At 37.8% G+C, this 13747-nt stretch overlaps 1 protein-coding gene across 2 annotated transcripts; it reads left to right on the plus strand.

The window, feature by feature from the left end:
- Positions 1 to 5878: 5878 nt before the first annotated feature.
- LOC130940237 (putative DNA glycosylase At3g47830) lies at positions 5879 to 11730 on the plus strand. Of its 2 annotated transcripts, XR_009070256.1 has the most exons (9): positions 5879 to 6304; positions 6419 to 6619; positions 7899 to 7955; positions 8037 to 8383; positions 9062 to 9154; positions 9522 to 10271; positions 10370 to 10460; positions 10579 to 10776; positions 10865 to 11730. XR_009070256.1 is itself a non-coding variant. In XM_057868326.1 (4 exons), exons 1-4 carry the CDS (start codon positions 5906 to 5908, stop codon positions 8271 to 8273), a joined length of 894 nt encoding a protein of 297 aa, XP_057724309.1. In that variant the 5' UTR covers positions 5879 to 5905; the 3' UTR covers positions 8274 to 8524. The 2 variants fall into 2 exon arrangements, 1 of the variants encoding a protein (XP_057724309.1); XM_057868326.1 differs by lacking the exons at positions 9062 to 9154; positions 9522 to 10271; positions 10370 to 10460; positions 10579 to 10776; positions 10865 to 11730 and having other exon boundaries at positions 8037 to 8524.
- The last annotated feature ends 2017 nt before the right edge of the window (positions 11731 to 13747 follow it).

Genomic DNA, 13747 nt, shown 5'->3' on the forward strand with positions numbered 1-13747 from the left:
ATTCAATTGTAAGTTAGCTTGCTGTTACAAAGACTCTTATCAAGAATGAAACAACCCTTGGTAACAAAAACAGAAAGAAAAGGAAGAAAGAAAAAGCCAAAATGGCAAAGAAAACAAAGAATAAAGGTTGGACACCAATAGCTTGAACCTTAGGACATATGCCTGTGGTGTTCTTGTACTAAGATCTGCTTGGATGAGTAAATTCTAAGGGGTATTTTAAAACCCGGTCACTTAGATCAACTGATTTGGGATGGCCAATTGAAAATCCACAATAAAGAGCAACTTAGATACAAAACATTTAGCTATCCAAAGAGATGCTGGGCATCAATGATCCTAGGAAGAATTAGTGAGCCATGTGTCTGTGGTGGAAAGATGTTGAGCAAAAGAAAAGAAAATAAAGCCAAAGGCTATGCTGCAGCATTTGACACCCAACCTCTAAAAGAATAATAAGCTTGTTAAAGCATTATAAGCCAAGAAAAGTTAGCAAGGGAGTGAGTAAAAAAGTGAGTCTTATAACAGCAAGTTTAGCAAACCTTTGATGCAAAATGTATATTATGTAACAAGAACAATAACTTGAGTTGTCATTGTCTGCATAAATGCCCCATAGATCAAGTTCTGATATCTGCATAATAAGGATAATACCCTTTTCTTATTCATTTCATGTACTCTTAGTTTTTATGCTTGCTTGGGGACAAGCAAGATTTAAGTTTGGTGTTGTGATGACAAGTCATCATATACCCATTTTTCAAGCTAATTTTACTTGTTTTGTTAGCATTTATGCACTTTCTTGTATCCTAAGTAAGTGATTTGGAGTGAAAATGCATAACTTCTTTAAATCAAGCAACCACCATGAAATTAATGATAATCCATGAGGTTTAAGCTAATTTTAATTGAATTTTAATTGATTTATAAGCCTCCTGAATTTAGTGATACTTGGAGTGGTTGTTTTGGTTTATTGTAGGTGAAGAAAAGAAAAGAAAATGAAAAGCGTGGCCTAAAAAGTGTAGCACAAGGAAAGGAAAGTGTGGCAAAAGGGAGGAGAAGCGTGCCGCAAGCAAGGAGGAGGCAAACATTGCCCTCCACAAGGGCACACTGCCCTCTAGGAGGGCAACATTAGGTGACCAAGCAAAGGAAGGCAATTCTGCCCTGCCCACTCCAAGGGCAGAGCACAAAATGTGCCTTGGGACCAAGAGGAAGAGAACTTTGCCCTGCCCTCCACAAGGGCAGAATCGGGCTCTCCAAGGAAGAAATTCAAAGGAAAATTGTCACCCATGCATGCCACAAGGATCGAACAAGGGACCATGAGCAAGCTAAGCACTAAGGTTCACTACCGTGCCAAGAAACCAAGAAAATAATTGTAGCGCATGCGTCCGCCCAGTTTCGAACACGGGCCGTGAAGGAAGGAACTTTGCCCTGCCCTTGGCGCGGGCAGGGCAGCATCGTGTGTGGCGCACCAAGAAGCACCAACGCGCGCACCAATTTTCTCCCATGGCAGCACCAAGCGCGCACCAACTCACGTCCCTGGCGCACCAAACCTTTCCTGCCCTGCCCTTGGCGCGGGCAGGGCAGCATCATACGCACCAAGGAAAATTCTGCCGCGCCAAGCTCGCACAAGGCTGCACCAACACGCACCAATTCTCGCACCAAGCTTCATTTTTCTGCCCTGCCCTCCACAAGGGCAGGGCAGCCTCCTGGGAGTGACTTTCATGGGCCGAAAATTCAATTAAAAATCCAATTGAATTCATTTCTTCACCAACTCAAAAGCCCATCCAAATCCCAATATCTAAGAATAGAAAGTGTATAAATAGAAGCTAGTTTGATGTAATTAGGACTTTTGAACCTTTGAACTTTTACTTTGGCATTTTTACCTTCACTTTTGAATTTTACTTTTCTTTGGAGCTTTGGCACTTGTTCTTGGTGACTTGACTGAGATCTCTGAGAATTGGGGAGGAGAATTGATCTCTCTTCTTCCTCATTCTTGCCTAGGCACTTCTAATTTTCTTGCTTTGAGTTTTGGGTGTGAGAAATTGAGGAAATTCTGTCTCAATTCCCATTCAAACTCTTTTCAATTTGTTTTCTGCATAATTCAATTTAATTTCTGTTCTTCTATTGCTTCTTCTTTAATTTTCTGTCAATTGCTTAGATAATTCGGATCTGGGAAGGAAATTGGGTTTTAGGCTCTGCTACCTAAGCCCTTGAGTCCTGAGATCAAAATTCACTTGGGTTCTTCTGTGAACCTTGCTGCATTTTATTTTCCTTTCTGTTTGAATGCTTATTGCTTCTGATTCAATTTTTGCTCTCCTAATTGTTGCAATTTACTTTCTCTTGGTTTAGATTCTGCAATCCCATTCCTCAAACCCATTTTACATTCAAGCAATTTATCTTTCTTGCCATCTAAGTTACTGCAATTTAAGTTTCTTGCACTTTAAGTTTCAGCCATTTATTTTCTTGTTCTTTAACTTTCTGCAAATTTACTTTCCTGTTCTTTAATTTACTGCACTTCTCCCTTCCCCCTTTACATTTACTGTCATTTACATCTTGTTAAACACAAATCACTCAACCAAAACTTGATTCGCTTGACTAAATCACCCACTAAACTAAAATTGCTCAATCCTTCAATCCCTGTGGGATCGACCTCACTCATGTGAGTTATTATTACTTGATGCGACCCGGTACACTTGCCGGTGAGTTTTGTGTTGGATCGTTTTCCACACATCAGCGTTCAACTCCAATAGAAGCCTCAGCTCGTGGATAGATCAAGCTCAGCCCAAACATACACCAAGTGGGCCCCGGAAGTGGATTTATGCATCAATTACTTACTTCTGTAAACCCTAGTAGCTAATTTATTATAAATAGAACTTTTTACTAGTGTATTAGACATCTTGGGACGATTAGTTCTCAGATCATGGGGGCTGGCCATTCGGCCATGCCTGAACCTTTCACTTATGTATTTTCAACGGTGGAGTTTCTACACACCATAGATTAAGGGTGTGGAGCTCTGCTGTACCTCAAGCTTTAATACAATTACTACTCTTTTCCTATAAATTTCATTTATTCCTATTCTAAGATATTCGTTGCACTTCAACTTGATGAATGTGATGATCCGTGACACTCATCATCATTCTCACCTATGAACGCGCGTGACTGACAACCACTTCCGTTCTACCTTAGGCCGGGCGCATATCTCTTGGATTCCTTAATCAGAATCTTCGTGGTATAAGCTAGAATTGATGGCGGCATTCATGGGAATCCGGAAGGTCTAACCTTGTCTGTGGTATTCTGAGTAGGATTCCGGGATTGAATGACTGTGACGAGCTTCAAACTCCTGAAGGCTGGGCGTTAGTGACAGACGCAAAAGAATCAAGGGATTCTATTCCAACCTGATTGAGAACCGACAGATGATTAGCCGTGCTGTGACAGAGCATTTGGACCTTTTTCACTGAGAGGATGGGATGTAGCCATTGACAACAGTGATGCCCTACATACAGCTTGCCATGGAAAGGAGTAAGAGGGATTGAAGGAAGAAGTAGGAAAGTAGAAAAAGAAAGGGCACAGTATCTCCATACGCTTATCTGAAATTCCCACTATTAATTTACATAAGTATTTCTATCCCTTTATTTTATTTATCTTTTAAATATCTAATCCAATTACATTTGACTCTACCTGACTGGGATTTACAAGATGACTATAGCTTGCTTCATTCCAACAATCTCTGTGGGATCGACCCTTACTCACGTAAGGTATTACTTGGATGACCCAGTACACTTGCTGGTTAGTTGAACGGAGTTGTGTCCACACATAGCAAAGAGCCATAATAATGATTCCATACAATAACAAAGAGTACTACATTGATGTGATCACAATTTCGTCCACCAGTGTCACTTGTGGGATGATTTGGAGATTCCTCCTCCAACAAATCCACCGTGTATTACGTGGACATGTCTTTCCGGTGTGCGGAGTGATCGTTCAGATCGTCCGACATCTTCATCCCTTCTTCTTTTTCTTGGTTCTTCGTCCCGATTGGCCAGGAACCGATCTAGTTTTCCTTCCCTTACTAATTTCTCTATGACGTTTTTCAAGTCAAAGCATTCGTTGGTGGAATGTCCTCGGACTCGGTGATACTCACAGTATTCGTTCCGATTTCCTCTCCCCCTTTTGCCTTTGAGTGGCCGAGCTGGGGGTATTTTTTCTGTGTGGCAGACTTCTTTGTAAACGTCTACCAAGGATACCCTAACAGGGGTGTAGTTATGATATTTTTTTATTTTTTCCCCGGAGCGATCTTCCTTCTTCTTGGATTCTTTATCTTTATCTCGGTAAGCAGAACCGAACCTCGAGGCTTCCCCAAGTCGAGAATTTTCCTCCATGTTAATGTACTTCTGGGCCCGTTCTTGTACTTCGTCTAGGGATGCTGGGGACTTCTTTGATATAGATTGGCTAAATGGTCCTTCTCGTAGGCCGTTTATGAGGCCCATGATGGCAGCTTCTGTTGGTAGACTTTGTATGTCCATGCATGTTTTGTTGAATCTTTCCATGTAGTTACGAAGACTCTCTCGATCTCCTTGCTTGATTCCTAGTAGGCTGGGTGCGTGTTTGGCTTTGTCCTTTTGTATGGAAAATCGGGCCAAGAACTTTTTGGCCAGGTCGTCGAAAATTGAGATGGATTTTGGAGGTAGGTTGTCGAACCATCTAATGGCTGTCTTGGTAAGAGTTGTTGGAAAGGCTTTGCAGCGAACTGCATCTGAGGCGTCAGTGAGGTACATTCTACTTCTGAAGTTGCTGAGATGGTGGTTGGTGTCCGAGGTGCCGTCATACAGAGTCATATCCGAAAGTTTGAAATCTTTTGGGATTTTGGTCTTCATAATTTCCCTGGTGAATGGATCTTGATCTTTGTGAGAGCTATCCTCTGGGGTGGATCGAGTAGCTTTAGTTTTGAGATCAGCTTCGAGTTTCATAAGCTTATTTTCTAATTCTTGGCACTGCCTTATCTCCCGACGTAGATCCTCTTCTTTTTCGCGTTGATGTTGGGCTTCTTTCTCAAGTTGCTTTAATCGATTTTGAAGTGCTTCTATCGCCCCTGGATTTGATGAATTTTTGTCTTCATTGGATTCCGGAGTATCTTTAAGTATATCATCCGTGTTCTTGTGTGGCATTCTATCTTCCAAACCTGAGTCGTGGTCGTTGTCATGGTTGTCCGCCATGGTGTTGGGATGACTTCCAGGTTCCCTGGCAACGGCGCCAATGTTCCGAGGGTTACCTGAAACTGTAGGTCGATCTCGGTCGAGATCTTCTATACTGGTCGGAGCCGACGTGTCCGGCGGGTGTATAGCGGCCGGAGCTGGTGTGTCCGACTTGTGGAACTGAGAGTGCAGCTGATCCTTTATCCCCGAAGGGTGGGGGGTACCTGCAAGGGACTCCGATGCTTAAGTTAGCAAGGGTATTAAACAGGTATTGAGTAGAATCAGAGTATGAGTTATACCTGGGTGCTCCAGCGTATTTATAATGGTGAGATGTGGCCTTCTGTGGATAAGATAAGTTAGTTATCTTATCTTATCTTATCTTTAAGTGAGGTCATTTTATCTTCAAGGAAACCGCCCTTCTCTCTGTAGGCTTGGGAGGATTTGGAGCGTGTTCCTCTATTTGGGCCCTTCTCTGGGCTTTCCTGGGGACTTGACCGAGCTCTTTGGGAAGAGGTCGGGTTGTCCTAACCTAAAGAGGTCGATCACTTTGTCTGTCGAACATCCCGGATCGGACACCTCGACCAGGGTATGAACAGCATTGAAAAAATATATATATAATTTTACAATAGCTTTTATAAAATATTTTTATATATATTAATTTGATTATTAACCCTGCTTAATTGCTTACTAGAAAGAGACGAACTAAGATTAAAGCGTGACACAGAAGAATGGATAAAAAGAAGATCCTCAAGAGGAAGCAGCATCAGCTGCAAGTGGAGGCGGAGCTCCACCGCCTCCCTAACCAGCAACCAAAATCAAAATCAGTTCGTGTTTCTTCTAAATCAGCCACCACCGCCACGAATCCATACTCTTCTCACAGTGGCCCCACTCCACAAGAATGCCTCTCCCTACGAGACACCCTCTTAGCCCTCCACGGTTTCCCTCCCGAATTCGCCAAGTACCGCAAGCGACAACACGTTGACGACAACCACCACCACGCCGCCACCATCCCGCCGGAAACCGTGCTCGACGGTTTGGTCCGAACAGTGCTCTCTCAGAACACCACCGAGTCCAATTCCCAAAAGGCGTTCGATTCCCTCAAATCATCCTTCCCCACCTGGGAACATGTACGTAATTCCATTTCTATTTGTGCCCTGATAATTCACATTGGGGGTTTTTAGTGTAGTTATAAAATTACTTATCTGCTGTTCCAATTCGTTCCTCTTTTTTTTGGGTGGAAGGTGCTTGGTGCGGATTCGAAGGAGTTGGAGAATGCGATTCGATGCGGGGGTTTGGCACCCACAAAGGCTTCGTGTATTAAGAACATGTTGCGTTGCTTGCTGGAGAAGAGAGGCAAGTTGTGCTTGGAGTATTTGCGAGACTTGTCCATTGATGAAGTTAAGGCTGAGCTCTCTCTTTTCAAGGGAATTGGTCCCAAAACTGTAAATATTCTTTTCCCTTTTGTCTTTTGTTTTCAGCTTATTGATTGCTAATGTTTCTCAATGCAGCATATTGTAGGAACATGTTTTAATTAATGCAGCATATCTTAGTTAGAAGTATTTCCTGGTAGTTTGAGCAAGATTGCATCCGTGTATTGCATTAGAAACTTTGTTCTAACAATGTGTGGTATTTGGCTTGATTAAATAAATGGAATAGGACTTGATCAATCTGTTAACACAGAGGAGCTTGGTATAGAGGAGGCAGTTTATATTCTATCCTACAGTCCTACCAAGATTCATTTGTTATAGGGATTCGGGATCATTTGGTAGATTGGCTTCTAGGAACAACTTTTGAATAGTAGTGAAGTCCTGAGTCTTGACTAAGTACGGTCAGCTACATGGATTGACATATTTTAAGGAAAAACTTAATTACAAAACAACTAGAAAAGGAGGCTGATGGGCATGTGTCTTTATTGGGATCTTGTGTTCTGTAATTGCTGTGACTGATCACAGCACAATATTGTAGGGTTAAAATTTTGCTCTGACCATCCTTTTTAATGCATGTTGGATTTTCTTATCCGAATATGGTTTGGAAATAATCAGCTTTTCTGTCATCATATTGCTTATGTTATATGACACTGTTATCTTCATTAATCTTTTGACCAATAGGAGGAGAATTTTCTATTCATGTCTTAATTAAGAAAGACTTCTGTTTTGGGGATATATTGGATACACATTCATTCTCCTCGATTCGTAATAGTAATGGAAATTGCTTCCTTTTTTACAACCAAGAAAAAAATAATGACTGCCTCTCATGGTATGTGTTTAATAGTTTATTGTGCTAATAATTCTTAAAACATGAAAGCTAATAACAGTGATGATTCCATTTCTTCCTAGTAGTTAGTATTATCATGCTGAAATTCTAAAATTTCTCCCTCTACTCCCTTTTGTTTATCACCGTTACATTTTGGTACATCTTTAAATCAATTGATTTTGATACAAATTGTATTAAGATATGTTGTTCAACTTAAACAAACAGTTAACCAATAACAAAGCCTTATCCCACTAAGTGGGATCAGCTATATGTTTCAAATGATGCCATTGCATTTTGTCATAAATCATGTCTGGAGTCAACCCATTAAGATACATTGTTCAAATAACGCACCAAAAGGTAACAGCAATAGATACAAAAGGAACAGAGGGAGTAGGATTCGATCAAACACAGATGTGTCTTCCATTACTGGTTTATGTTGTGTTTGCTAAAGTATGGAATTGATAATAGGTGGCTTGTGTGTTGATGTTCAATCTTCAGCTAGATGATTTTCCCGTTGACACTCACGTAAGTATTATGACTTAATCATTCTTTTTACAGAACATGAATTCGTTTTTCTATTCCTAACACAGTTGAATATTTATGCAGATTTTTGAGATAGCAAAAACAATTGGTTGGGTGCCAGCTGCTGCTGACAGAAACAAGACATATCTTCATCTAAACGAAAGGATCCCAAATGAACTTAAATTTGACCTGAATTGTCTCATGTATACACATGGGAAGCTTTGCCGTAAATGCACAAGTAAAAAGGGTAACAAGCAAAGAGAGAAATGTGATGATAATAACTCCTGTCCTTTATTGAATTATTGTAAAGAACCAGTTTGAACTTTGATGCTCAGAACTTGTATTGTATAGAGCTAACTAGTGGTAATAACGTAGGCTGGAGACTATTTTGAAGTGTTAGTTGAATTGAAAGAGAAGCTCACAATTATGTGGTAAGTGAGTCCGTCTCACTGTCTCACTCAACACCAAGTGACGTCTACTAGTATTTTCAAAGGTTGCAGTTGGTTACAGAAAATAGAATAAGGCAGAATACTAAAAACATGACAAAAAGGATAGAGATATTAAAATTAATATTTTTATATTTATTTAGCGAGAAAATTAAATATAAAAACATAAATTATAAAAAAATAATTCTCATTTTTTATAAAAGAAATTTAGAAATAAATATAATGATAAAAATATAATTATAGAAGATTGATATGAATGATGAAAAAAAATTAAGGTGTATTTTTTTAGAGTATTTTTTTGTTTCTTCTATTAAAAGAATATAAAATAGATTTAGTATTTTAAAGTACAATGTTTGTGATTATATTTTATTGGTTAAACATAATTTTGTATTTTTATATTCATATTTTAATGATGAATTTTTTATTTTAACAAATAAAATAAATGTAATAATTACTAAAATAAATAATTTAAAAAATATTTATAGATTTAAATTTCTGTCTTATCTCGTTTATAGTGTAAACGATATGACATTTCATGTATCTCGTTTACATGAGATAAGTCCTGTTTACACCTATAAGTAGAAGTTGTTTATAGCTTGAGTCCCAATTTGACTTAGTTAATCTCTTTCTTCCTTTTTTTGATCCTTTTCTATTCTATTTTAGATTGATACGGTGATGACGTGCCAAGCTGGGAATGACAGAGACATCAACAAGCTGAACGAGATGTCGCATTACGTTGGGGCGGCCGACTTCGAGGTTAGTTGCGTTCTTTTTGTTTAATCTAAGTATGTGGCCATTGTTAGAGTAGTCCTGAAGTGACAAGAACGTAGTTAAATGGTTTACTGATAGGTCTCTAGAAGGAACTCTGTTTTTCTTGTGGTAGGTTGTTAGTATTTATAACGTTCTAATTAGGAAAGCTTTCTGGCATATGTAATTTAGAGACATGTATAGGCTAGAAACATGGAAGTATGTTCTTAAGTAGAAGTAACTGTAAGTTAGATAGAAATATTTGCTGTGTATCACGTTAAGGTGATTTAATTACTAAAAAAAAAAAGAAAGAATTCAGTAATGTGCATAAATTTATGATCATCTGTTTATAAGGTTGATTTGTTTTATTCTTCAGAGGTCTCGCCTTCTACTGTCTCACGCGAGTGAGCCATACCCTTCCTCCATCCGATGCCATCGTCCCGTATTTGGCTGAGGCCAGATTTGGCGACACGGTGCCACTCAGGGACTTCACTTTTGACAATTTCCTGATTTCGGCACTCGTGGAGTTACGGCGTTCGGAGACGCACACGTTTCATCTCCCGTGGGGTTAGGTCACTATCACCCTACAGGACGTGGCGTACCACCTAGACCTACGCGCACATGGTAACCGCTTTGGAGGGTGCCTTCGTGACTTCGATAGGTCGTACGGCACGGAGACATGGGCTATGGTGGAGCAGTTGCTTGGTGCTAGGCCTCCGGTGGCGGCACAGCAGGCTGCGCAGAGGAAGGAGTCTTTCACACTGAAGCTCGTGTGGCTGCGGGATCATGTCCACCAGATGCCCCGAACAGACGACCCGAAGACCCTCCGACAGTACGCTAGGTGCTATATTATGTTACTTATCGGAGGGTATTTGATGATAGACAAGTCCAACAACCTAGTGCACATACGTTGGCTACCACTTCTCCGGGACTTCGGGGAGTGTAGGGCACTTTCCTGGTGATCGGCTGTGCTGGCCTAGACGTACCAGTCACTTTGTTCGGCGGCACAACGAGGCATCACGGACATCGCCGGTTGCACTCCGCTGTTGAAGAGTTGAATTTATCAGAGATTTTCTCAGTGGTGTCCACCAGATAGAGGAATCTACCAGTATCCGCTGGCTGCAAGGTAGCAACTGTTTATTTATGTATTTCCATTATATATTGTTGTCACCTCATATAGGATGTTACTTAACGAACTGTATATATCTTCTTGGGACCTGTCAGGTTGGTTGGATTGCAGTAGTAGAGTACGGATCAGCATCAGGCCAGGGTCCTGCATTGGAGAGTTTCGATCGATTGGTTACGATTCGACGAGGTAAGCCATGAAATATAATATATTATGATTTTATGAGGTTATGTATAGTTTTACATTAATTTTTTTATATTTACATAGATATCATGTGATTAATTATGTCGGTAAATCTTCAATTCAGTTTGCATGGAGAGTCTACGATGACCCTGCGATGCAGGCTTTGTGCCCGCCATGGTTCCGTGACGAGGAGGAGTGGGGGACGTGGTTGTCAGCCGTCCCGCTAGTGTGCTCAATATTGTACGGTTTCACCACGTTGATCGGGAAAACGGAAGTTCAATGGGGAGCAGCAAGTGCAAGGCACTCCGATGAATCTTGACAGGTATGAATGGTGTATTAATGTTCGAAACTTATATGAGTTTAGATGTTTGTTATTCTGATAGTGATAGTCATTTATACACTGTCGATAGTGCCGGAATTGGGTGAGGTGGAGGTAGGACATGGCGCGCCACAGTCTGGACAGGTGTCTTCGGAACACATTCATCCTCATTCCCACCATCGGACGAGTCGCTGTCTGCACTGTCCGCCACGTAATCATCGTCCGACTCCTCCTTGTCCTCCTCTGCCTCATCCATTGGAATGGCGACATGAATAGGCGGTGGTGCGAGAGGTCGGTCGTCCTGTACATAGGTCGAGTGTACGGAACTCCCACCACCACTATGTCCTACCCCAGCGGAAAGCTCCATTACCTGCTCCACAATGATTCTCCCATGAATGTCGAACATCAGTGGCACATGCTCGTCCCTTTGAAGTCGGAATAGTCGAAATCGGAAGACTCCGTTATCCATGGGTGCCAGCAACCTATACGCCACCCTTCCGATCTCCCTCACTTCTGTACCCCGAGCTTGCTCAATGTCAAACTTTTCAAATCCAACAACGTATTCACACACTGAGTGCAAAACAATATCGGATCCTCACAATCAAATGTCACCCCGTTGTCGCCATTTCTTATATGACAATTGGGATAAACAAGCACAACTATGTATGGACTATTACTGGCCATTGATTCCTTGTTTTCGTGAGAAATACGAGACAGAAAAGGGATAGAAAAAATTTATGAAGAATACTAAAGATTACACATCCTTTTATAGCTGCTACCGTTGTCTATGTATCTCGTTTACATGATAAACGAGATAAGATTGGAGAATTTAAATTAATAAATATTTTTTAAATTATTTATTTTGGTAATCATTATATTTATTTTATTTATTAAAATAAAAAATCCTTTTAATGTTCGGTGTCTTGTAAACACGCACGCAGAGCGAACTACTTAATAGAAAGTGCCAGGTTTTTTTTTTTTTTTTGGTTTACGAAATTGCCAGTTAACAAGTTAGCAATTAGCAAAGAATATGAGCCTGATGTTTTTGTTTCGGGCTTTAGTCTAACATTGGCCATCCACTATCTTACTTGACTCCATATGGTTGTTAAGTTTTTGGTACATGTAAATTTATCTTTTTTTTCTGAGTTACGTATATAATCTGATTACATTTAGTACGTTGTTCAAAGATAAAACGGTAACACGTCCAAAAAAAAAAAAAGATAAAATGGTTATGCTACACCAAAAAGAAAAAAGGGATAAAATGGTAATGCATTATCATGAAAAATGATTTTGGATTTTATCACATTCAAATTAAATATTATGGCAAACAATAAAAAGGACCAACATATTGACGAAGAATAACATAACAAACCATGCCATTTCATTTAGATAAAATTAAAATGAAATAAAATAAAATTGCATAAACTTTATAAATAATATTTGCAACCAAATGAAATTTTCAAAGTGAACAATTACTTAATTACTTATATTTCTATGCTTGCCTTTTTTCAAACTAATATTTCACTCTATTGTTAAACCACCCCCTTTACTTTTCTTTTGCCGATTTTATTTTTATTTTTTTAATGACTGCCTTCGATTTAGCATTCATATTTTTTTAATGAAAAAAATTATCTAATTAATAGAATTTATTCTAAGGCTGGTTAATCCAAAACTAAAGTTTTTTGGTTAACCAAAAATTTAACCTTAGTTAATTAATCAAAATAGTTTTTATATGATAAAATTAATTATTAATCGGTTAAAAAAAATTAAAAATAACTGATTTTTGAAAAAATAAAACCAATTTTTGAATAAAAAACAGGTTTTTGGACAAAAAAACCAATTTTTGGATAAAAATCAATTTTTTTATAAAAAAAAATCATTTTTTTAAATTGATTTTTTTAATTTAAAAAATTGAAATTAAGGTTTTAAATTTGATTTTAGTTAATCGGTTAATAATTGATTTTTTAAATTTGGTTTTAATTAACTAATTTAAAAAATATGGATATAATTTTTAAAATTATTTTGTTAAATTGGTTAACCATAATGTGGTTATGATTTTTTAACCTGTTAATCACATTTTGTTTCTTAATGTACACCCAAGTTTATTCGAAGGGAGCCATTTAGATAAAGATGTCAAAAATGTCTTTTTTTAAAGATGTTTTTTAAAAATTAAAATTTAACACATATACTCAATTAAACTGTGTTATTTTTATTAAAATTAGACTGGACAGATCAGTTTAGCCAAAAAATTAATAAATTAAATTTTGAATAAGTCTAAATTAATATTTTTTATAAAAATAACTACAATATCCGTATTATAAAAAATAACTAAAATACTCTTATATATATATATATATATATATATATATATATATATATATTGAAAACTCTAAATCCTAACCCTACGACAACAGAGAAGAAAACGGCTAGAATTTATGATTTTTAAAATTAATATATATAATAAAATTATTTTAGTCATTTTCTATAACAGGGATATTGTAGACATTTTTTATAAAAAAAATAATTTAGACCGATTCAAAATTTGATTCACTATTTTTCGGTCAAATTAATTTGTCTGGCCTAATTTTGACAAAAATAACACGATTTAATCGATTATATGTATTAAATTTTAATTATTAAAAAACATCTTTAAAAAAATATTTTAAACGTCTTTATCAAAATAACGCCCTTATTCGAATACTTAATTTGTAAATTGATACATTTTTCCAACTCATCGTCAAATAGGTTTGATTTTGACTTAATCCAAATTCGAAGTTTTTTTTTTCTTAAAAACTCTAAGTAGCAATAATAGTCATCAGTTAATTAACTTTTCAATAGTAAATAGCTCCAAAAGAAATTAAAAGAAATATTTCTATCAGTGAAATTTTAGATTAATGTATATTTATTTATGAATCAATCAAATGAGTTTTTTACTTATGAAAGATAATTTGTGTGAAAAAAAATCCAAATATTA

This window comes from Arachis stenosperma, chromosome 7 (genome assembly GCF_014773155.1).
Source record: "Arachis stenosperma cultivar V10309 chromosome 7, arast.V10309.gnm1.PFL2, whole genome shotgun sequence".
Lineage (NCBI taxonomy): Eukaryota > Viridiplantae > Streptophyta > Magnoliopsida > Fabales > Fabaceae > Arachis > Arachis stenosperma.